The 25,268-nt window shown below is 46.4% G+C and overlaps 1 protein-coding gene across 1 annotated transcript in view; it reads left to right on the plus strand.

Annotated features, from left to right (window-relative positions):
* Positions 1 to 17,763, plus strand: part of DNM3 (dynamin 3) — a 327,480-nt gene extending 309,717 nt beyond the window's left edge. The window contains 1 exon segment of the mRNA XM_075067972.1: positions 17,359 to 17,763. Coding sequence (XP_074924073.1) covers positions 17,359 to 17,419 — 61 coding nt within the window. The 3' untranslated portion in view covers positions 17,420 to 17,763.
* Positions 17,764 to 25,268: the final 7,505 nt, after the last annotated feature.

Genomic DNA, 25,268 nt, shown 5'->3' on the forward strand with positions numbered 1-25,268 from the left:
GTTTTATTCCACGTTATTAGCGTTTAATCAAAGCAGCTGCAATCTTACAGAAACCATGAGCTCTCTGCGGTTTTTTTATTGCTCCTCATTTAACATATGGAGAAAGGAAAGGGGCAGGGAAGAGGGGAAACAATTTTCTTCCTTATTTCTCTCTGATTCTCAAGCTGGTTTGTGTTATGTGTCCTGAGTATTTCTGTGAGGCAACAGAAACTATTTGCATGATGCATGCCTGTTTTAATTAATCCCACTTGAGATGGGTGGATCTCTCCCAGCAGCAAAGCTTGTGAGTAAAGGCGCCGGCCTTTGTCAGCGGCTTGATGCCAAAGTATCTCTGATTTGCGAAATATCCCCTGCTGCCAGAAATCAGATTATTCCCCCTCTCCCTTCTCTTAAAAGGCTGCAGCGATATTTTAAAAGAAAATACAGATGTGCACTTGCTTCAGTAAGATGACTGTAAGCTTGCACGAGCGCCACTATAAAGTTCCAGAACGTATGTTTGTTTCCTGGTTTAGAGATCCTGATCTTGATTGAACCACTAGTCCAGTCTTAATGCTGCTACTTTAAGTTGTAGCTTTTTCTCTGAGTGGGAATCTCAGCTTTGCCATGAAGAAAGAGAAGGAATTGGAAATGTGTTTTTCCTGGCAATAGAGTTCTCTGGAATCAGCATGTGGGCCCGTGATTATGCTCTCTGCCCCTTCCCCTTTTCCCTGCTCTGTAGTGTTACTGCAGCTGAGGGAGGGAACACAGAGCTTCCACTCAATGAAGGCTCAAAGGCCATCATGTACTTGCCACTGGGATCTGCACTACTCCCAAATACTATGGAAGCTCAGGACCTGGTTGCACACAAATCCTAGAGGGAGGTGCGATATCCGCTGACAGAGACAAAGCCCAGCTAAGCTTTATAGCATGGATGGCACCCTGTCCTGCTCAGGTTTCCCACTCAGGTTTGCAGTCGTGGAGCTGCCACAGCACTCAGCAGTGATTCTGGGCATGAAGAGTTTGCAGGGGCAGGGTCTTAGAATGGAATGATATTAATGAATTGAATCGATCTGCTGGATGCTTATCAGCTGTTCAGTGGAGCTGCCCTGCTACTCGCTGCTTTCTGCCTCCTCCCCTCCTCACTGCCCTTAAGACAGGAGGAGGCAGAAAGGAAGGAGTGGCAGGTGGGAGGTGCTCAGGAAAATGGGCCTTGGGAGAGGGGCAGAACGGGGAGGGGAAGAGGTTAAGTGGGGATGGGGCCTTGGAGGAGGGGTGGAGCCAATGTGGGGCACCCACCAGCAACATGAAAAGTCAATGCCTATGGTTATAACATCACCTGTTTTGTCTCATCATTCACCCAGAAGTCAACAGGAGTGAGGTGCCTCACTCCTTTAAAAATCTAGCCCCAGATCTTTAATCTATATTTGTGCAGCACCTAGTACAATGTGGTCCCTATCTCTGATTGGGGCTAGGGTGACCAGACAGCAACTGTGAAAAATTGGGACATGGGCATAATAGGCACCTATGTAAGAAATATCGGGACTGTCCCTATAAAATCGAGACATCTGGTCACCCTAACTGGGGCCTCTGCTTGCTACTGCAGTTCTAGGCAGAGCTGGTAACACCACCAATTGTTCAGGTTATCTGACACTTCCCATTGTAAGACTCTCTGTTTTCAGTTGCTTTTGACTTTCTCAAACATTAACAGGCTTAAATTTTCCATGCTGAATGTCTCTGCCTAAGGCTGCGTTTTTTTGGCAAGTTTTATCCTGTGCACCAACAGAGGCCAGGGTCCTGCGGAAAAAATAGTATGTGATCATATGATTAAAAACTGTAGCATAATGCCTATGTACAAAGGAGCTGAATTGGACAGATAACCTTCATTCTGGCATTTCCTAATTGGTGAGCACTTTCAACCTTATGAATGTTCTTTTACTGGACTTTTTTGGCTGAAATATAAAATAATAATAAAATGTCTGTTATTTTTAGCTGAGCACTTTTGGTGTGTGCTCAGTTCTGTACAAACATTGCCTCAAAGAGTTGATGTTCTAAATCAGACTCAGCCTGAATGCACAAGCCATGGAGTGCAAGGTGCTCTTGCAGGAACAGGTATTGTAAGTTAAGGTGCTATTTCAAAGCATAATCAGCAATCCAGAATACACTCCATATGTGCCTGGGGACAAGTTAACTTGAACATTGTGTTAATGGAAGGATTTTAAAAATGGTAATTTCCTGGGTTTTAAAGGGGAAAAAATAAGCTAAAGCGTGATTGATTTCAGCTTTGCTTCCAAATCAAAATCCTATACACTGTGTATAGCAGCCCCATGCCAAATCCCGGTAACTGTGTATTCATATACTCCATACTCCCACATAACTCCAGTACTGCCAGTCCAAAATATTCAAAAATCATGAGAATTAAAAACACGTGTGTATATTATTCCCTGTCTGATTTCTGTTTGAGCCTTTAGGGGGAAGCCACCTCCTCCCAATCGATTTATCATTTCCAGTTCAAATTTCAAGCTCAGATGCCCTCACAGTAATGCAGTCCTCGCCGCTGGGTGCTCAGAGAAGGAACTCCACATACCTTCTCGTAACTCTCCGGCATGCCATTTTTTGCTTCTTCATCCCCACTCCCATGTCAACAATCTGCCAGCCCCTTACAATCTTCCTTCCTGCCCACCAAGTTTGCTGCTCCCTTCATATTCCCCCTCTGTGCTCCTACACAGCCTCCCACCCTGTACATTCATCTGCCCCCATATTTTCCTTCCTTTTGTGTGTGTGTGTGTGTGTGTGAGAGAGAGAGAGAGAGAGAGAGAGAGAGAATATGAATAGGGGATAGGGCATATGGGTCTGTCTATGTTGGTGTACTTTTCTAACTGGTTCTGCAAAACCAGTAAATGGTATAGTGTAGACCCATTTTAATGAACCAGTTGCAAGGCCCTCTTGAGATTCAGTAAAAGCAGGACAGGCTGCCAGAAACTTGGTCTACTCTACACCATTGCTCTAATTGGCTTGAAAATCAGTTTAGCTGAACCAATTTCAAAACTGGTTAAAAAATTCTCCTAGTGTAGACAGGCCTTGTGAGAGAATGGAGGGAGGGACTTGGGGAGAGAAATGGTATGAAGAGAGGAGAAAGGAGACGGAGGAGAAACATACAGAGGGACTAATCTGGTGATAAGGAAGAGGTTAAGGGTACTAATTGGATGGTTGCCCTCAAAACACTGCTGTGACCGCCTATGGTCCTGTCAGCTGACAATAGCTGGGAGGATGATTAATTTGCTTTATTATGTATGTTTTCAGCAAGAGACTTTTTGCCTTGTTAGCTTTTTTTAAAATGTACTGATTAGTAAAAGGAAGTGGTTTTTATTTTTAGCAACTCTCGACTTTAAAAAAGAAAGTGAAGGCGAACAATAGCAAATACTGTTTGCCAGGAATGCAGATGGGAAGCCAAAGGTGTGTTTTGTCTTCTGTATTTAATTAATAGCATAACATTTGTCACAAAGACCCTGTGCCTAGAGAAGGGGTGACCAACATAGGCCCGTGGCTGGATCCAGTCCACTAGCTGTGTATATGTGACCAGCATGCCACATTCTCATTGTGCAGAATCTCAGTTTTCATTTTTTAATCATAGTACGTTTCTAACCTTCATGGTCATGAAGAAAACCTTCTGAAGGTGAGTCAAATGAAACCAACGCAGTGATGCCTTCCTGAGTCTGCAGACAGCCTGACACAATGTGAAACCTTCTGTCCCCTATTAATCTCATACAAGTGTCTATTAAAACAACTTAAATAATTCAGTATCTCACCTAATTAATTTCTTGCCATTGCAGAGGCCTCAAGCATAGGTGGCACCTCAGTCTCCTCTGTTCTCTGCCTATGGCACACAACATCTCCTGAGTTAGGGTGACCAGATAGCAAGTTTAAAAAATCAGGACAGGGGGTGGAGGGTAATAGGTGCCTATATAAGAAAAAGCCCCCAAAATCGGGACTGTCTCTATAAAATTGGGACATCTGGCACCCTATCCTGAGTCCTCCTGAAGACTGAAAGGCATTAGTCTGATTTAAATTATTGGGCTCAATGTAGGGCTTTCTGGGTGAAACATAATGGCCTGTTTTATGCAGGAGGTCAGACCAGATGGTCTGATGGTCCCTTCTGGCTTTAAACACTATGTCAGCATTAGCTACGGCATTGATGATCATTTTAGTGGCTGTAGTGGGGAGAGAGCTAGGAGTGAGAATTGGGAATTGCATTTCATTCCTTGAAGCAGAGGTTCTAAAGATCTCATTAGCCTTCTCTGTACCCACATGCTCAATCCAGGAAGCACGTGCCTGGCTCAAGCCAAACTAGCGTCACATGGCTGTGCAAGGCAGTGGGGAATCCTTACTGCCTTGGGTGATCCTATTGGCACTAGGGACAGACTAGTCCTAAATGTGTTTATCCATCTGTATGCCCATTACATTCTCCTTCCCCCAGCATTTTGGAGTGATTTTCACTCCCTCTATTGTCTCTGCTCTCCTCTGCCTGTTTTTCTCCTGCCCCTGCGCTTCACGTCCTGCCCTACTCCTTGCTCCTTTCATCTGCATCATCCTTCTTCATCCTCTTTCCATCTTTTCTGGTCTCTTGTATTCTTTTCCCCCAGTCCCAAGTCTCTTCTCTCTTCCCTGCTGACCTCCTCCCCCAAAGCTCCTCTTGCTCCTGAACTGCAGACCCAGAACCACCACGGTTGCTGCTGTTCATTTCTGCAGCTTTGGCAGGGGCCAGGAGGGAGCATCTGAGAAGTGGAGATGCTGATGTGTGAACTGGGAAAACAGAAAAGGAATCTCTGGCTGTGGAGACAGCCCGGGGTTTTATTAAACAGAGAGAAAATCCTCTTTTCAGTAAAACAGGCCAGGATGCTAGGACTGTCTCTCAGTTAGGACAAGCCTGGGAAAATGGGTTTCAGGTCCCCCTAACAGATTGGAGATAGTGACTTGCACAAGAAGTGAGTTTTGTTCCCTGCTTAAAGAAAACAAATCATCTGCCTAACCTCTTTCCACTTTACAGTCTAAAATAAGCCTGGTCCACAAAGAGACTTGAATCCACATTAACAGTGAAACCTGGCTGAAGAACTGTTTCAATATTTTCCTTCTAAAAAGGTGTGAACACGGTTTCCAATCACAGTGTAGTCTGAGCCCAAGAGGCCGGGAATATAATGAACACTTGCCAATTTTATAGAAGAAAGTAAATAAAAAGCTGTTTACACCTCCAGACCAATAGGAATATATTGTAAAATGCATCCACTTTCGTAAGTGCTCTGTGATGGTCATGGACAGACATGAATGTAAATGGAAATGAAAGCCTTTTATTTAGAACTCTGCTGGCTTTTCTTCTCAGTCCAGCGATGATATTAAAGCAGGGCCTCTCACTGTAATTACAGCTATGCTTCACTAAAAGCATATTTTGTGGACTATGTCTCTAGAATGAGAGCAGTTCTGAAAAGGCAGATGCTTGAGGAGTTCTCATATGGTTCTGATCGAGTTGTAAGTCTAGACTTGCTTTATTTAGTGACTTTTGCTCTGCATTTGTCTAGCTAAAGCTATTCAGAGCTCTCTTAAAACTGAAAAAAACGGAGTGTGCTCTTTAGGTTAAAAATAAAATAAACCTTTCTTATTTTTTAATTTTTGGGTGGAAGTAGAAGTTATCCCTCATATAAAACCCCACTGAACTCTTCAAAGGAGGAGTCACTCCAGAAACATCAGGGAATTATTAAATAGGATTTCATTGGTAAATTCTTTATGCTCTGCCTAATGTATGCTAGTTAGAAGTCCTGATTCTTTCTGCAGACTCGTTTATTCAGCCCTAGGAACGAATGATCCCCTGCTCCTTCAGCGCTAACTTTTACAAACACAGCATTTCCCTTTCAAAAAATGGACCTAGCAGGCCACTGGGGCCGGGTTCTGGCGGTCTGCTCCAAAGGTTGAAACTTCAGTGAAAAGATTTGAGGCAATAGCTAAATAGGAATCACTGTAGAAATGACATTTTTATCTAAAAGGACTGTCTGATTCTGAATCTGCCCAGAAATCAACCTTTTGCACCTTGTGAAAAGCAGTAAATGTGAGAGAGTCTGATGGAAACAGAAAAACTGCGGGCTCTGCTGTCTCTACTAATATCATCTCTTGGCTTCAGACTAAACATTTAATTGGACTTAGTCACATATTTACTCATTGACATGGCAGCTAGCGCAGCACACAGATCATTTGGGTTTGTTTTTCTCTAATTTTCTTTTGATCTGAATGAGTTCAGAAGATTATAGCTCCCCCTGCTGCTGGTTGTAGTCTATAGATCACTGTAGTTTTAAGGGAACGTTAACGTTTAGAGAACGTTTGCATAACCTTTGCTCACACTTCAAACTAAAAAAAAATGGATTTTTACAGGCTGAAACCCATTGTTTCCTCAGAACTTTATTTTTCAGCTGATTTACTCTGACTAAAATAAGGAAGTGGCCCTAAGAAAGATGATCCTATGGGCTCAGCCTGCTATATTTACCAGGAATAATCCAGGACCTGGCTCTCTGCTCCATTACACCAGTGTAACCGATTGCTGAAATTCCTCCTGTTGTAAGCTCCAGGCCTAAAGTGAGGGAAAAGGAAAGAAGGCCTGTGTTGCAGGCCTGTCCTCCTGTACTAGCAGTACAGATTCCTTCAAACTAAGAAGGTGAAAACCTACTGAAAGCCCAAAAGTGGGCCTACACTCCCTATGCCCCCAGCCGAGGAAATCTGGGTGAGTGATAGGTTTAGCAGAATTAGATTTTTTTTATAATGTTGATGGATTATATTGATCTTTATTTTTAAAATGCTTAAAAGCATTTTTTATCTATGTAAATTTTCACAGTTGTGGGAAATCATGTGCAGGGCCAGAAGGTAATTATTCACTGACAGTAGGTGCTAAGATTCAAAAAGTTAATATCATCAAAATAAATGTACAGAATAAATGTCCTTACCTCAAACTTTAAAGTTTTCAAGCAGCATTTTCCTTACTTTGCCATCTATAAATTTCTGTTGTTATTGAGGGAAATAATTTTTCTTTGGTCTGTTGTGTCTGGGGAAATCAATATTTACCAACATTTCCTGATCAAAAATCTAATCCTTCCAAGCCTAGTGATCGGCAGCTTCCAGGCCTGCCCTTTTCTCTCTCTCCTTCTTCAACTGGTGTAAATCTTTGTAGCTCCACCGTAGTCAATGGAGCTAGGGCAGTTTATACCAGATGAGCATTCAGTCCTCTGTAGTGCATCCTGACATCAGGATCAAAAGCTACAGACCCCAGCATTCAGGTACCCGACTCTGGAAGGCTGCTAGACTAGGAGTTGTCTAGCATAATTGCTATGTTCAGTGGCCTGTGGAAACCAGAGGGACTTCACTAGGAGGGAGCACTGCATTGTAGGCCAATCGTGGAAGAAGTAAGGCTGCGTAGTGCTTTCATGTATATGAACGAGGTGTAGAACAAGACAACCAAACTAATTTCACTGAGACCGAAACCAAAGTGAAACCTAGGCCTCTCTCTTACTGTGCCATCTAGTTTCTGACCAACCTAGTCTAAATGTAAATTTGAATGCAAGAATTTGGAAGTACGATATTTGGATTCAGTGTACTGTCTTGTTCAAGTTTGTGCTGAGATACATTGCTGGTCTTGTCTTTCACATTTAATATGAAGAAGCTGTATGAATTCTTTCTTGTTTGTAAATTGTACACACATTAGTTGGTGTTTTCAGTAAGCTCTACGCAATGCAACATGATGAACTTCGACAAAGAAATAGTTTAATGAAATCCAGCACCAGTGCAGAGCCATAGAAGTGGTTCTTTACAAAACTACAGATTTTGTAATCTGAGCTAACAAACCAACACTGAAGCTAGCTGAGAAGCATTCTTCTGTTAGAAAAATACACCATGAAGAAATTGCTGTTTAGGGATTTTATTTTAGCTTGTTGATTTCCACTAGGATATCAGTTGTGTTCTGTGTTAGGGATTAAGATGCTCATTTCTCCACAGGGCAGTCTGTTGAAATACAAGTTACGCTTAAGGCAAAACAAACCTTTTCAAGCATAAACGTGCTTCAAATATTGAGTCCTAGTTCAAAGAATACTAACACTCATGCTTTTCATCTTCAAAGCACTTTTAGTGCCAGTAGGCCAGCTTCCAGTGAGGTCATCAGCAAAACTCTCACTGGGTTTAGTGGAAGCAGAATCAGGCCCATTTATCCCATAAGTCCGCTCCTGTGAGGTAGGGAAGCAGTCAGAGAGGTTGTGTGACTTGCTCACTGGGCATTAATAGCATCACTGGTTAACAGAGGTGAAAGTAAGCCGGTATGGAGGACCGGTAAGAAAATGGAGCACTCTCTCCCTCTCTGACTCCGCCTCCTGGCTCCAGCAAAATTGAGGGTCTGGGAGCCCAGCTCCACAAATGTTCGGGGCCGGGTCTGCCCCCTGGGCCGTCCTGCTGTCCCTGTGCCTCTCCTGAGTGTGCCCCCACCCCCCTTTGCTGCCCCCATGCACCTCCCTGGGTCCCGCGGCAGAGCGTTTGTCTCTCCCCATCCTCTGCAGCTCCATGCTGCCTGCCTGCATTAACTGCTGCCACAGGGTCCTAGTGCCCCCCTTCACCACTGCCAGGGCAGTCTGCCCTTCCCCCTTGGACCCTTTCATTTTCCAGTGGGACCCTCCACCAGTACAGCTGCCCTGCTGTCCACAGTCACTGCTCTTGCCCCACGCTGGGCAAGGGGCAGCCCCAGTGAGGCTATAGTGAGGTGCAGCAGCAGGGAGGAGGCGCACATGTGATGGCAGCTCCCCCCCCCTCCCCCAGCATGGCACCCACCACAGGGGAGGTGAGGGGGATTCCTGGACCTGAGAGGGGACAGTGGTGGGGGGGTGATTGTGCTGCCGGGAGGAGAAGGGGTCCCTACCCAGAGCTCACTGCTGCCAGCAGAGGGAAGGGCTGGGGGAGTCCTCCTCTCTGGCTCCAGTCTCAGGCAGCCTGCCTGCACTCCAAACTCATCCCCAGCCCTGACCCACCCCAGAGCCCACACCCGCAGCAGAGCCCTCATCCCCTCCGCACCGAACCCCTGTCCTCAACACCCCAAACCCCTCATCTCCAGCCCCAGCCAGAGCCCTCATTCCCCTGCACCCTAACCCTCTGCCTCAGCCCTGAGTCCCTTCCCACACCCCAAACCCCTCATCCCCAACCACATCCCAAATCCACCCCCAGCCTCACCCCACAGCCCTCCTGTACCCCCGCCTTTCCCACCTCCTCTTATCCCCAAACTCTCAGTACCTGCACCCCTTCCCTCCACACTCCCTCCTATCCCCAAACTCTCTCCCAGAGCCTGCACCCTGTCCCCCTCCTGCACCCCAGTCCTCTGCCCCAGCCTAGGGCCTGCACCCCAGAGCACCTTCCTCACCCAAACTCCCTCTCAGAGTCTTGGGCAGGTGGGGGTGGAGTTTGGGGGGGCAGAGTTTTGAGAGGGGCAAGTTCTGGGCACCACCAAAATTTCTACAAACCTGCCACCCCTGCCGGCAAGAGCTGGTGCGCCATACCAGAGTGGACCGGCTTCCTGAGGCAGCAATTTAAAGGGCTGGAGCCCAGGGCCCTTTAAATTGCTGCCAGAGCCCCGCTGCCAGAGCCATGAGGTAATGTCTGCGGGGCCTGGGTGGCGATTTAAAGGGCCTAAGGCTCCTGCCGGAGCCTGCTGGAGCCCTGGGGCAGCGGCGGCAGGGCTCTGGTGGCTATTGAAAGGGTTCAGGGCTCCCGCTGCCTCTACCACCCCGGGCCCTTTAAATAGCCACCGGAGCCCTGCTGCCACTACCCCAAGGCTCCAGCAGCAGAGCTCCGGAGATGATTTAAAGGGCCCTGGAGGGTAGCGCCAGCAGGACCCCCGGGCTCTGCTGCTGGAGCCCTGGGGCTTCGTTGGCAATTTAAAGAGCCCAGGGCTCTGCTGTGGTAGCAGCAGCTAGAGCCCCAGGCCCTTTAAATTGCCCTATTTAAATTGCCCCCAAACCCCATGGCTCCCAGCCACCTCTGCAGCTGGGAGCTCAGGGGGTGATTTAAAGGGCTTGGAGCTGCCAGCTGCTGCTACCACAGCCCTAGCTCTGGGCCCTTTAAATCCTGATTTAAAGGGCCTGGGGATTTAAAGGCTCTGCCTCTTCCAGTGGAGGCCACGCCCCTCCTTCAGAGTACTGGCAAGTCCTTTAAGTTGCTTTCACCCCTGCACTGCTAGCAATGGATTTAGAACTCAGGACTTGGGCTCAGACAACAGACCAGCCCTCTCTCAGAGAAGCTATACTGACAGGCTTGGCAGGGTTCGACTTACATTGATATGGTGAAAGGAAGGCTGGGGTCCTCACAGGGCAGAGCAGAGACGCTCAGCCGCTACGAGTGCTGGGCTGCAGGGGGAGGCCACCCCACTGCTGAATGACACCTGCCTGGTGACAGAGCCATTCAGCAGCAGGGTGGCCTGCATGGCAGCTGGAGGTTTGGGCTCCTCCTCACAGTCTGTGCTCTGCCCCACCAGGACTTCAGCCGGGGGTTCATGCTGCCAGGGACTCATCTTTCACCTTGCAGTCCTGGCTGGGAATCTTTGCTGCAACAAGGCAGGACTGCAGCCCGCCGCACACTTTGCTCCCTGGTGTCTTGAGCCCCTCAGCTGTGGTGCGGGGAACTGCCTGCAGTCCTGCTCTTAGTGCTGGGAGCCCCCTACAGGCCGGCTGTCAGCAGTGCCCTACCCCACCCCGTGACATTTTCCACAACTGTAAAATAAAAATCAGAAAAGGTAAAAAAACCAATATTGATCATCCAAACTGCAAAAAAAATTGTATTCTGTCCAACCTATATGCAGACATGTGGTGGCCTGGGTTGAATTAAAAAACAAAGGAAGAATTGACATTTCCTGCTTAATAAAATAGGAAGCAAAACCACCCTTTAAGAGTTGGGGAAGGGGCAGAATGTAGTGGAATAAAATGCAGCATAAAAACCCTGCTGGAGAGAGCTAAGCAATGAGCAAAGGAAGCTGATTGGCTGTGCAGATTAATCAGAACATGTGTAAACAAAACTAGAAGAGAGCTGGGCGTGGCAGCAGGGAAATAAGAGGAGCCATCTAAAGCCGAACTGTGCCAGTGCCCAGCTGTCTGGCATGGCAAGGGAGTGTGTGTGTCCATTTGCCAACTATTTTTTGTTTGTACTGTTGAACAATACAAATAAACCCATCCAGGGAATCATCTTACAGATGCATTTTTGTGCTATGATCCCGTGTCATTGCTCTACAACCATGTTGTCCCATCCAGGCAAACACAGACACCACTAACTGTTCCAAGGAACTGCGCCCTGGCATGGTTAAACTTGGAATGGAGATGATCCCTCTAGGCATTTGCACATGCCACATGCTGAGGTGACCTGTCTTAGTTTTGGTAACATTCTCAGCCAATCAAATTCTTTTGCTGGAGAATGCAAAGCAACTGATTGATTTTGTCCTTGCACTTTATTCATTAGATTCATTCCCTCCCATGTAGCCCTGAGTGTGTAGTACCTTGCCCCTCCCCCCCCCGCCCCAATTCCACAAGAAAGAACAAAATCTTCAGAAACCCTTAGAAGAAGAGCAGAGGGACGATTTGAACTCTGCAGCCAGTTCCAAACGACTACCAGATCGACACAAACTCTTTATACAAGTGCTCCCATTGAGTTCAAGTAAGAGAAACTTAATCCTGCATTGGAACTAAACCTATGAGAGAGCTAGCCACTAGGGGAAATGCCAGTGGCATGAAATGCCTTGGAAGCAGAATCATTCATTTCATAAGGGCAATCATGAACATGTAGACCTACGCACATGCTTCAGTTACTCCATGGGAGTAGCTTATTCACTTCAGTGGGGTTAAATGTGATTGAAGTTAAGCACAACAGTAGTAAAGGAAGAAACATCCCCTGGAGTGAAGGACTGGGCTATACTTGAGCTCTCCTAGTTGGGCTCCAGACTGATATGTATCTGTGTTCACACACTGTCTCTTACTTATGATTGCCACTACAACTTAAGTTAAGAAGCAAACAGGTCTTGGCCTCACTGGGCCCTGTCACACTGAACCCACTCAGTATCTTTTCCCAGCTCACGGTTCTTGCCACGTTGCTACAGGAGAACTGGGAGCTAACAAGCTAATGATCTCAGTGTTAGCTGCGAAGGCCAGTGTTTTCAAAAGTTGCTTCTAAGCTCTGATTGAAGCAAGTGGGAGCTTCAGGGGCACAACACCTTCTGGAAATCAGGCCCAAGATTCCTCAAATTGGGCATTGCAATCCATAGCCACTTTTGAAAATTTGGCTCTAATTCCATTCTGTGCCTTTCTAAACTGAGAGGGACATCCGACTAATCTTGTAAACAGAGAACAAACTGTTGGCTATTCCAGAGGGAGTATTTGTACTGCACATGGAGCTGTTCAGTGAACATTTTACCTTCTTACCTATTGCAAATGCTTGTGGGCTGTCCTGTTTCATTGTAATTGGAAGTAGAAATGCAACATATAGCTGCATGTGCATGGTAATGCAGCAATAGCAATATTTTGCAGCAGTGAAAAGGTTACAGATTCATACTCAGTGTTTCTGCTTGTTTCCTCTTTTTCTTTCTTTCTCTCTTTCTAGCCGAAGACCACCCCCTTCACCCACTCGGCCCACTGTAATTCGTCCGTTAGACTCGTCCCTGTTAGATTAAGTGAAGTTTCTGGCATGTCATTAATTGCTAACCAAATGTATGGAAGCAACTCGCTTGATAACTGTTGCAATAACCAATGTATAGTCGCATGTATGGACATCTGTAGGCAAGTAACCAATTTTACTAATATACTCTGTCCAGTCTGTATTGCTTATGAGGTCTGAAATACCATGGGAAGATCTGTGATGCCTTGACTTTCCCTCTTGCAAACAGCTGATTTCTTAGTGTATTGACATATATATTAATGCAGGCACTTGAGTGTTCCCAGTTCTATACAATCAAATGGGGGCTTGCTGTACTTTGTGTTTGTGTTGACCAACTGCTTAGAGTTTGCCTCTTTCCCATTTCAAAGGGACGTCTTGTTTTTATAAGTAGCTTCCAGGTTTCTGAGTCAAATTGTTTAAAGAAAGGCTTTCTATAATTTGAGATTATAGTTATACACATTTCCTTCCTTAAATGCCAACTGGGCTGAGAAAAACAATGTTGTCTGTAATTAAAAGCTCTTGCACGCCCCATAATTACACATGTCCTCATGTCTCTTTCACAAGCCTGGTGGATGGTTACTTGTGACGAACTGGGACTGTTCTTAATGTTTGCTCTGAACACTGTATTGGTGCCTCAGTGTCCCCTATGCAGTTCTTAAGTATCTAGGTGGTGGGATAAGGGTGTGTGATTGCTACAGAGGAAGGGGCCAGTGCACCTAAATGCCTGGCACTCCTGTCTCCTAGCAACTGATGGCCTGGGCCCCTCCTCTGCAAAGGTGCCAACTGAAAGTGTTGGAGACAAAGGGATCAGGTGACCTCCTGGCCCGGGAAAGGAGCTGAGCAGAGAGGAGGGGCTGGAGGGGGAGTTAGTCTGGAGCTGCCTGGGGACAAGGAGTGAAGTGCAGACCTAGGGGTCTGGCTCACTGCCCCCAGAATGGACCCGGCCGAGGGGTCTGGTTCGCTGTATCTACAAGCTCTGTTTTAGACCCTGTTCCTGTCATCGAATAAACCTCTGTTTTGCTGGCTAAGAGTCACGTCTGACTGCAAAGTGGGGGTGCAGAACCCTGTGGCTTCCCCAGGACCCCGCCTGGGTGGGCTCGCTGTGGGAAGCGCACGGAGGGGCAGAGGATGCTGAATGCTCCAAGGAGAGACCCAGGAGGTGAAGACGTGTGAGCTTCTTGCCCTGAACAAGTCTGCTCCGAGGGAGAGGAGGCTCCCCAAACTCCTGCTTGGCTTTGTGGGGAGCTGTTCCAGAGCATCGCCCGGGGACTCCGTGACATTACTTTTACTATAATTTCTCAACATCAGAAGCTTTTAGTTTATGAAGAACGTTGCTAAGGAAAATAAGACCATATATGATGTGATGAGCTCCACTCTCTGTGTCCCTCTTTACAGCCCAAGGGGGGAGTCAGTCTTCTTTTTCAGTAACTGGTAAGAGCCAGATTCTGACCCCCTTGCTGACATTGGTTAGTATTTCCTCACATGAGCATTCCCACCGAACTCAATGAGAGCATGTGTGTAAACATAACACACCATCAGTAAGGTGTCAGAGTCTGGAGTAAGTGGGTGGTTTATTTGTCATTTCAGGGTGAAAACTGCAACAGATTTAATATGTGAATGTCTAACTGAACCACCAACTCCATACCCACTATTTGAATGATATTTTGACCCAAGTCACAGAGTTCAGATCTGAATTTGGATCTGAGCTTTCTCGGTAGTGAGTGCTGTTTTGGATTGAGGATTTTGGTTGAAGCTGATCTCTCTTTTCAACCGTTATTAAAACCCTGAGACAAAGTTACGCTGTATAAAGATTTTGCATTTTCATTCACTGAAATCCCCTGTGGCTTGGTACGATAGTCCCTTTATCCAACTAAAACAAGTGAGAATTGATCAGCTATATATCCCGGAGATGTGTTATTTTAACAGCTGTTCATTTTCAAGGGTTCTATTCTTTGTTATTTACAAAAAGTTTTATCTTAACTAGTTAGTTAACTTGCCATTTTAAATAGATCAGAAAATTTCCCTCCCTGGTGTAGAACAAATGAAGTGGACAGAATTAAACTAATTTGGCCTGATACTTCAGAAAATATTTGTTGTTATTTTATTACAGTTACATTCCTAAGGGAAGGCAGTTGGTGGTTATGAAGGCCATCACTATAATGAATCAATCCAATAAATTCATGTATTGAAGCTGTATGTGGTGCTACAATACACAGTTTCTCAGTGGTTGGGAGGGATCCTGTCAGAACCACAACCAGTGGGAATTTTGCCTGTTACATATTCCCAGACTGCTGATTAAATAATAGCTGTGTCCACCACTGAATCAAATTGTGTTTCTGCTACATAAGAGAGTTTAACTTGGGAAAGCAGCATGATTTGTGTATTAGTTTAACTTCCTGTCAAACTTATACTCAGAACACACACCTGTAGAGTCTAGAGGTCAGTGTTTTAAGCACTGCAAAGATGGACTTTGGCATGTTGGTGATCTTAGTGAATTGCTAAAATGGCCAATGTTGATTTGAAGAATATGCTAAAATATTGAACAGCAAACTTATAAAATCATCTTTAAAGTAAAAAGAAATTGCACCTTCTAAATTCAGTTGTGCTGTTTTGAACTACAGGAAAGGAAAAAATTACATTTCAATTATGTTTCTATGTTCTCCACTCTTCAGTATTCTCTATAGATGTTTATATGGCACTATATTAGTAGGTGTATGCTTTACAGACAAAACTTCGGTATTTATTATTTCCAAGTTTTAATTTGCAACCAACTTCTATTATAAAGTCCTATTTTACCACCCTTTTAACTTTGACTTTGGAAACTGATTTGGCAAAAAAAATTGCAATTTTTTTTCAAAAAGTACAGGAGACAGTGACTAGTTAAATCTGCTTGAGACAATGACATTTTAAAGAAAATAGACTGAAGTTAAGCCAAGTTATTAATAATTTTTGTGGTGGATAAATCTTAAACTGCTCACACATTTCCTGACTCTGAGTCCATGTATGCTGTTGTAAATCTAGAGTAACTCCACTGGAGTTACAGCAGAGTAAATTCTGCATAACGGAGATCAGAATCAGGCCTATAACATATTGGGCCTAATTCTCAATTGCCCTGCATTTTTGTAGCCATTTACTTCAGTGCAAAGTGGGCATAAAGAAATCAGAATGGGATAGCATCTGACACACAGTTGGCACTGAAGTGAATGGTTACAAAAGGCGAAGAGAACTGGGCTCGTTTTTAATCAGTCACTAAGAAATTCATATTTCATCACAGTGCAGCAACCTTAAATCTGACCCAAAATAAAGAGCATTCTGTCATCAGTAATCTCAAAATGTAAATGATACAAAACTCTTTCTGGAAGGAAGCACAGCATTTATATATGTGCGCATTAATCAGCCTCAAGTGGAAATCCACATACTTTATAATTTTACCTTAAGTTGATAGTTATGCATTTTTCAGAGTAAATTACATTTCTCAGGAAAAAGCAAGCCTAAAAAGTCTACTGCCAACTGATACATCTTATAATCATAGTTCATGTTTGTCAGCATGGCAATCTGTGGAACTGGACTCTTCATTCCTCCTCACGCTGATTCCGTTTAGTTTCACCCTGCCCCCACAATGTTCTCACCAGAAACATCCCTGGCAGCAGCTCACTCCACGTTAGAAGGACAGCTGGGCAGCTCACCAGTACTTCTTCCTAGATCTGCCAGTAGGGAAGTGGCTGTCTGAGAAAGGTAACCTTTCCCTCCGCAGACTTAAGGCACCTCTACATTGGCGTGCTAAGCCTGAGATCCCATAGCCCAGACACACAGTCAGGGGGACTGTTGTTCTTTCATTAGACTGGCTCTAGAAAAGCTCAGAAGACTGACTGTAGAGGATGATTCTCTTCCTGCAGTTAACTTAAAAGGAATGAAGGGCTGGGGGAGTTTGTCTGGCTGTGTGTGTGGAGAGATGGATCAGGGACTTCTCACGTCAGTGATCTCCATTCCTTTCCTTATTGAGCAGTGTCCATGTGATTAGATGATCACTTCTAGTTTGGCTTCAGGCTGGTGCTCATCCATTATTTTGTTGACGTGAAGCCTAGCTCTCAGCATCGATAGTGTATTGTGCCTTACATAGTCATGGTTGACCTTACAGCTGAGGAGGTGGAATGTGCCTGCTTATGTCATAAGTAGCTGTCAGTTTGTAACCCTGACGGATCTTACTACACCTTCCTAAGACAAAGTGTGTCTGTGAAATGAAAAGGAAGGCTTAGCTATAGTAAATTCGTATTTACTTCATTGCCTGTTTTATTGCACTTTCTGAATAAGCCTCTTATAAAAGAGACTTCTGTTACATTAAGGGAGATGTTTGTTTTGTACAATGCCATCTTGTGTTATACTAGAACGTAGAAAATATTCTACTCTATATTGCAAGTCTCTATTTAAAACTACGTGCATATAGTACAGAGAGATTATTAGCTAGATTTATTTGTCTTAAGAATTGAAGATCACTCAATTGAATGCAGACCTGTTTTGCACAGATGGTATTGGTGAGGTGTTTCACCCTCTGCGTTGGTCTTACATGAGGCTTTTGTCCTGCTTTTGTCTTTGATCACCCGTGCTCTGCATGTAATACAGTAGAACTGCTTCTTTTTGTAAATGAATATCACTCTGCCTGTCTTTCCTCTTTGTCTCCAGGCGAGTGGATACAGATGGTTTCTCCCGTCCAGACAGTCCAACGTACTTGCTTGATATGTGATTTGTTCCATGTTGCCAGCTGTTTGTTTTGTTCCCGGTTTGTGTTTTATCCCTCTCTACTCTTCCAGAATGATGTACACAGCGGCGGCGTTTTGTGAGGAGCAAGTGCTCAGTTTCCCTCTGAATGTTGCTCTGTATGTTAATGGCCTCATTAGTATGAGCCACAACACCTGCCATTGGTTTTGCGGTATTTAAATAATTACTGGCATGGACTTTTGCACACTGTGACTGGATCTCTGAATCTTCAGTCATTACCAAAGGTCTCATATGCCTGCTATAAAAATGTCGCACTGCATTTCTGAACCTGAAATAAAGGTAAACGCTGACTGGGTGTTTGTTACTTTCTGGATGTGATCGAGAGCCTCACCTGTCTTTCAACATGATCATGATACATTCCTTTGGTCTGTTCTGTCTTCTTTTGAAGAGCTCACCTTCTGGCATTCCAAAGGGAGATTCCAGTATTAACCGAGTCTGCCACAGTTCTGGAGGAATAAGAGCACAGCAGGGTTGTGCTGCTAGGAACTTGGTGAATGGTTTTCAAGCAGCACTGGCACATTTGCTTAATAACTGACACTAAAATTAGACATTATGAGTGAAATGCATTGGTGAGCTGCGGGACAGCATGAGTGCTCATGGGCTTGTGTGGGACTGGAATAGTGCATCTGCTGGCTCTGTGCCCAGGGGGAATTTCACCCTGAAGGAGCGAGTAGGTATGTTCAGATGCATCAGAACATATGCAGGTTCCCCCTCCAAGTTAGTAATATCCAACTACTCAGTGCTGAGAGAAGAAATGGTCTCTACAACAAAACAAACAGATCAGGAGCTCAGATATTGAGTCACTGGCTCAGTTGGTGGCATCACCCACAGCTCTGCTTCGATAGGTGCTGGATGATTGCAGCGACAGTGAAGATTAAAAACGCCTGTCAGAATTTACAGTAGTTTTGTTTTAACCCTTGTGGATATTTCTTGAGTAGCCTTAATGGCTGTGACTGGGGTAGTCTTTGTATTCACACAAACATCTCAATAGAAACTTGTCTCCTCCACATGCCCTGTCTAGCTTTAATACACTACAGATCCCAGCGATTTCACTTCAGCATGTGCTGAAAGCAATGCAAGCTTCTCCTCATGATGTGCAACTCATCTCCTCAGCGTGCTGCCAGTCATGCAGAGATCCAGCACATTGCTGATGATTTCTGATCAGCTTTGGCAGTAGTTTAATAAAACTTCCTTCACCCAACATTAGCCTTCCCCCATTACAGGGGCTTCCCTGTGATTGAAGGATAACGATCTTCATCATTATAGCTCCATTCAGTTTATCAGAGATTCCTCCGAATGCACAGCTGCGACCCAAAGAGCTTTGAGTGGCTTTTTTACGTACACCCCATCCCAAATGTAGTACACGCCAGAATGCAAAGTAATGCGCATTGGAAAACATAACCCAATTATACATATAAAATGATGGGGTCTAAATTAGCTGTTACCACTCAAGAAAGAGATCTTGGAGTCATTGTGGGTAGTTCTCTGAAAACATCCACTCAATGTGCAGCGGCAATGAAAAAAGGAAACAGAATTTTGGGAAACATTAAAAAGGGATAGATAATAAGACAAAATATCATATTGCCTCTATAGAAATCCATGGTATTTGCATATCTTGAATTCTGTGTGCAGATGTGGTCCCCCATCTCAAAAAGGATATATTGGAATTGGGAAAGGTTCAAAAAAGGGCATCAAAAATGTTTAGGGTATGGAACCTTGGAAAAGAGACAACTAAGGGGGATATGGCTGAGGTCTATAAAATCATGATTGGTGTGGAGGAAATAAATAAGGAAGTGTTATTTACTCCTCATAACACAAGAACTAGGGGTCATCAAATGAAATTAATAGGTTTAAAATGAACAAAAGGAAGTATTTCAAACAACGCACAGTCAACTTGTGGAACTCTTTTCCAGAGGATGTTGTGAAGGCCAAGACTATAACAGAGCTTAAAAAAGAACTCGATAAATTCATGGAGGATAGGTCCAGCAATAGCTATTAGCCAGGATGAGCAGGGATGGTCATAGGCGGCGAGTTATATGGGTCCATGGTGCCCATGCTCCACCAATATTGAGGAATGTGGGCCCAGCTCCACCAATGTTTGGGCGTATATTTTCAGAGCTGTTCATAAGGACGGGACAGCTCTGCTTGGACTCATTTTGGGCACCACCAAAAATTGTACAAATCTGGTGCCCATGGGGATGGTGTCCCTAGCCTCTGTTTGGCAGAAGCTGGGAATGGGCGACAGGGGATGGAGCACTTGATGATTACCTGTTCCGTTCATTCCCTCTGGGGCACCTGGCATTGGCCAGTATTGGAAGACAAAATATTGGGCTAGATGGACCTTTGGTCTGACCCCGTGTAGCTATTCTTATGTTCTAAGTTAGTGTCCAGGGTGGTAACCCATGTGGTTTTACCACTTCTGTTTCCATCAGAACCGCACAAGATGTTCTTGAAGCTTCCCTCATTGAGAACTGCCTTTTACGCTGAGATAAAATGGACTGTGACATTTTACACTGAGATAAAATGGACTGACCTCTCTGACAGCTGGGCTAGCACTGCATCTCTGCAAAGGGCCCAAACTCCAAGGCTGGCTGGAGTGAAGCCCCTCCTGCGAATGTTACTTACTGCAAGAAAATCAGAAAACCTCTAAGCAGCAATCTTCATACTCAGAAATGGACTCGCCTAGTTCAACAGGGCTGGTAGGGTAGATATGAAATACTGGTGATAGATGGGGAGGCTGGGTTGAGAATTTGGGATAATGCTAAGATGACAGTTCTTAGTCTGGCTTTCCCCCTCACAGTGCATGTTGTGGACCTTCTTCTCTTAACCAGCTTTCTTCTGGCAGGTTTGTGCATGTGTCATGTTAATGTATTTTAACCTTTTTAAAAAGCTTTTCCCCCATCCCCATAACCAAATGAATTTGGGGTTCTTTTTCTGTCTTTTATTTAGACGGCTTCCTCCAGCAGTTCCTGGAAGATCATCCTAACATAAACATTTCACCTCCTTTATATTAAACACAATCTGTGTTCGTGTTGGCCAAATTACCTTTAATTTGTAGTAGACTGTAAATGAAAGAGTTTGTTTTCAGATATCAAGAATAAACCAAACTTCTGGACATAGATTGTTTTGTGTGTGCTGGTTTGCTAATGAAGAGATGTAACCATGTTTCTTAGATACAGCCCATGCGAGCCACTCTTTGGAGTCTACAGAAGCACTTGCTATCCTTTCTGATCAGAAGTGGGATACAGAAGAGAAGGGATGTGCTGCTAGGTTCCGCGAAGGCTGTCTGGAGATCTCACATGCATGGGCGATGGGTATAATACTTTAATTCAAGCTGACGGACCCCTGGTTGAGGAGTTTGGTGGGGGATGTTTTTGCTTGGTTATGCCCCAGCAGGTTTCAGGGCAGCCAAGGGGTGGTACTTGTTACTCATCTTTCCAGGTTCATCAGTAATCTCCCTGGACTCCAGAGAGATTAGTGATGAATCCAGGAAGCTGAGTAGCACGTACTGTCTCCTCAGATACTCCGGAACCTGCATGGGGCATATCAAAAATTTCTTCAGGAGGAGAGTGAGATACTTTTCCCCAGGACTGCTTGGGGTCTGGGGAAAGGAGTTGGCCCAGGGCTTCTCCAGCCGAGGGGAGGGGAGCTTGGGGCTCCTTCGGGTGCGGGGGGGCTTGTGGCTTCAGCCATGGGGGGGGGGGCCAGGGATCTCAGGACTTTGGCCATGGGGGGAGCCATGGGGGGAGGGGGTGGAGCTGGGGGCTCGCCTCCCCGAAGGGGGCTCCACCGCCACCCATTCTCACACACCATGAGATTGTGGCTCAGAAGGGTTCATGGTGGCACAAGAATGCAGAGAGCAGATGAACGTCTTTTGTAGACATTGTAAAAGAGGTAGCTGCCAGCTAATCAGAGATCGTGATGGTGATACAGTCTACTGCAATCTCTCCATCAATAATCCCGTACAGTGATCAATGAACTGGAATTTTTCAAGTCATTTTTTGAAGCAGAAGCCCTGATCCACCCCCTGGGTCTCACACTGACGTTCAGGCCTGCTCTGGGCCACCCAGATGATAGGGTGTTAGACACTGGTCACTGAGAGAGCCTCATCTATACCAGTGCTCCCACCATGGCTTCCTCCAGTGGAGTTGTACCAGTGTCAGTAACACTGGGCATCATCTGCTGAAAAACCCACACGTAAATAATGCTGAGGCGACAGCTGGGTTATCACCCCAGAATTAGGGCACGAACCAGCTGTAATTGCTTGTGTGAACAAGCCAAACCAACTCTTGGCACTGTCGCAGAAAGTGTACTCGAGAAGAATGCTGGTAATGGCACTGAATACGGCTTTGTTCTGCCTGCACCAGTTTGAGGGGACGAGAGCTCACAACTATTGCTGGGCTTAACTTCCTGCATAGATTGGTCCTTACACCATACCAGCTATCCCGGACCTGTGCCATGCCTGACTCAGGCTCTATAGGGCTCTTATTCCTCAGAACTACTAATTATCCACCAGTGTGTCAGTTAACTCCAGATGGCTCTTGATGAGCTGTAGAGTGGGGTTGGAGACAATCCCCTCTGAATGGGTGTAGGTTGTTGCTTCTCCTTAAACAAACCTGCCCTTTTGGTAGTGGGAAAGGGAGCAAATAAGGACCAAAGGGGAAGTGCTCATCTCCTGGTAAGAATGAAGGAAACAAATGCAACAACTCATATGAGAGAAAAGAACCCCCAGGTATGTGTCATTCCTGCTTGACCTGTATCACATTGATATTGACAAGAGATTGCTAGAGATGAAAAGTGTAGTGAAAGGGGAATGTGCCCCCAGCATCCATGATGGTGGCAAAGAACAGCATTCCTCTCTTCAGGTTCCCAAAGCATAAAAGGAGAGAGTGGCACAACTCATTACCGAACATCCCTTCCTGGCCAGGCAGTTCCCAGTGAGCTCTAATATCCAAAGAGTGGGGATACACAATAGGGTGGGGAGAGGGAACTGCCACAAGATATTGCATCAGAGAGGTTAGTGGCATTCAAGAAAGGCATAGGCATTCACAGGGCTGGCTCTAACAAGCTACTGAGCCTAGAGTCATGGGGGATCTCCTCAAGAGGCAGAAGGTTCTGCTGTTGCTTGCTCTTCAGTCCTTCACAGCCCATATAAAGTGTAAATATGAGAAGGCCAAGCTTCATGAAGGCTGCTTGTCCTCCAGGCCCTGCCCTAACCAGATCAGCTCTGCACTGGGAAAATCCCCTTGTTCGAATGCTTGCTCATATCGATTCCAATTAGGTGACTGCGTGTATGCTTGTTGGAGATTTTTACCCTAGCAACACTCAGTGGGTCAGCTGGGCGCCCCCTGGAGTGGCGCCGCTATGGTGCTGGATATATACCCCTGCCGACCCAACAGCCCTTCAGTTCCTTCTTACCGCCCATGACAGTCGTTGGAACTGTGGAGCGTGGCTTTGCTGATCTCCACATCCCTAGCTACTCGAAGTTCTTTACTGTTACTGTGTCTATAGTTCGAGTTCTTATAGTTAGTCCTTATCTTTATAGTTAGTGTATATAGTTCAGGGGGGGATCGGGGATTAGCCCCTTTCCTCCACCCTGGTGCGGGCCCATGCCCAAGGCACCGGGATTCAAACCGTGCTTGGCGTGCCAAAAGCCGATGCCAGTAGGGGATCCCCACGACTCCTGCCTCAAGTGCCTAGGGGAATCCCACCTTCCTGATAAGTGCTGCATTTGCAAGTCCTTTAAACCAAGGATGAAGAAGGAGTGGGACTTTCGACTGAAGCAGCTCCTCATGGAGTCAGCACTTAGTCCTGCAGCATCGGCGCCGAGCACCCAACAGACTGCTTCAGTAAGGAACGCCCCTCTGGCACCGAACCGCTCCAGTACCGAGAAAGAGTCCCGGCACCGACATCTGATTGGCACCGCTCCCTGTCCCCGAGACCTGGGAAGCAACATAGTACCTCAACTTTGACTGCACGGAAGGAGCACTCTTCCAAGACGGCTCGTCCAGCACCATCATCTGCCATGGCACCGTCGACTGTGACTCCACAGATTGCAGCTCTGCCAAGCTCGGCACCATTGATTCCGGTCCCACAAAGGCCGTTGAGTCCGGTTCCCAACAGCTCCCCAGCTCATGCTGTGGTAGAGCTTGCCCTCCTTTCTACGCCGGTGACCTTCTCCACGGCAATGACCGAGTCAACACGGCCTCAACCCCCGGCACCGCCGGTGCAGGTCATACAATCCATCAGCAAGCCAGCCATGGTAAGACCTCCTTCTGTTGGTCCACCAGAGAGACATCGTTCAAAATTCCGGTCTCGCAGATGCTCTTGATAGCGCTGTTCCCGCTCTCGGCACCACTCGCAGTCCCAGCACCACTCTCCATCGCGGCACCGGTCACACTTGCAGCAGCGTTCGACATCTCGGTCACCGGACAGATACTCCTGGTACCGATCCGGCTCACAGTACCGATCCCGGCACCGTATATCCCGCAGTCGCTCCAGACAAAGGGTCTCAAGATGTTGGTCGACCTCCCGGCACCGATACGGTAGAAGGTCCTGGTCTCGCTTGTGGTACCGTTATAGCTCCCGGTACCACTTTCCAGTACCGCCCCGGGCCCGAGCGTTGAGATCAGTGGCAACTTTTCAGGGCCTATCGGCACCGCCATGGCCTTCCAGACACACATCGGTGTCATCGCAGGCTGGTAGCGCATCTTATCATCAGGAGCATGACTCTGATGTCCCCAGCCATACATTCTCGGAGAGACAGCCACGAGCAAGGGCCTCATCACTGGTCCTTCTGGACACCGTGGGCATACCACCAAAGCCAAGGTGTGCCATCAGTGGCTCAAAGGTCGGCCCCATCAGAACACCGCGCACCAGAGGCGACAGTAAGCCACCCCCACCTACAGGCACGGACGAGGCGCCAATACCATCTGCAGTCGCCGAGGTTCCACCGGATGCAGATGACGCCCACCAAGTGCAGGACCCACCACAGGACCCTTTGGTCCTGGGCCTCTCCTCCTCGCCTGACAAGGCGGTGGCGAGGACATCCTCCTCAGGTTCTCCACCAATTAACCTCAGGGCCCATCAGAACCTTTTGCACTGAGTGGCTCAGAATATGAACTTGCAGGTGGAGGAGGTCCCTGAAATAGAGGACCCGGTCATGGACATCCTAATGGCTGATGCATCTACTAGAGTCGCTCTTCCATACATCTGCACTATACAAGCTAATGCGGACACCATTTGGCAATCCCCAGCTTCAATTCCACCTACAGCAAGAGGAGTAGAGAGGAAATATATGGTTCCCTCAAAGGGGTATGAATATCTCTACACTCACCCGCCTCCTTGCTCTCTAGTCGTCCAATCGGTGAACGAACAGGAGCGTCATGGCCAGCCGGCCCCGGCTCCTAAGTCAAAGGAGGCTAGGCGTATGGACCTACTAGGCCGCAAAATATACTTGGCCGGGGGCCCCAAGCTTAGGGTGGCGAACCAACAAGCCCTCCTAAGTAGGTATAACATTAACACTTGGGTGTCCTTGGGGAAGTTTACGGAGCTTCTTCCCCAGGAGTCCCGTCAAGAATTCACGGCCCTACTTGAGGAGGGTAAAAAGGTAGCGAGAACCTCCCTCCAGGCCTCTCTGAATGCAGCAGACTCTGCAGCCAGAACTCTGGCGTCAGCAGTAACGAAGAGGTGTATCTCCTGGCTCGAGGTATCCAGCCTTCCCCTTGAATTGCAACAAACTATTCAGGATTTACCCTTTGAAGGCCAGGGTCTTTTCTCAGACAAGACTGACCCCAGGTTGCAAAGCCTGAAGG

The sequence above is a fragment of the Chelonoidis abingdonii genome, chromosome 7 (genome assembly GCF_003597395.2).
Source record: "Chelonoidis abingdonii isolate Lonesome George chromosome 7, CheloAbing_2.0, whole genome shotgun sequence".
NCBI lineage: Eukaryota > Metazoa > Chordata > Testudines > Testudinidae > Chelonoidis > Chelonoidis abingdonii.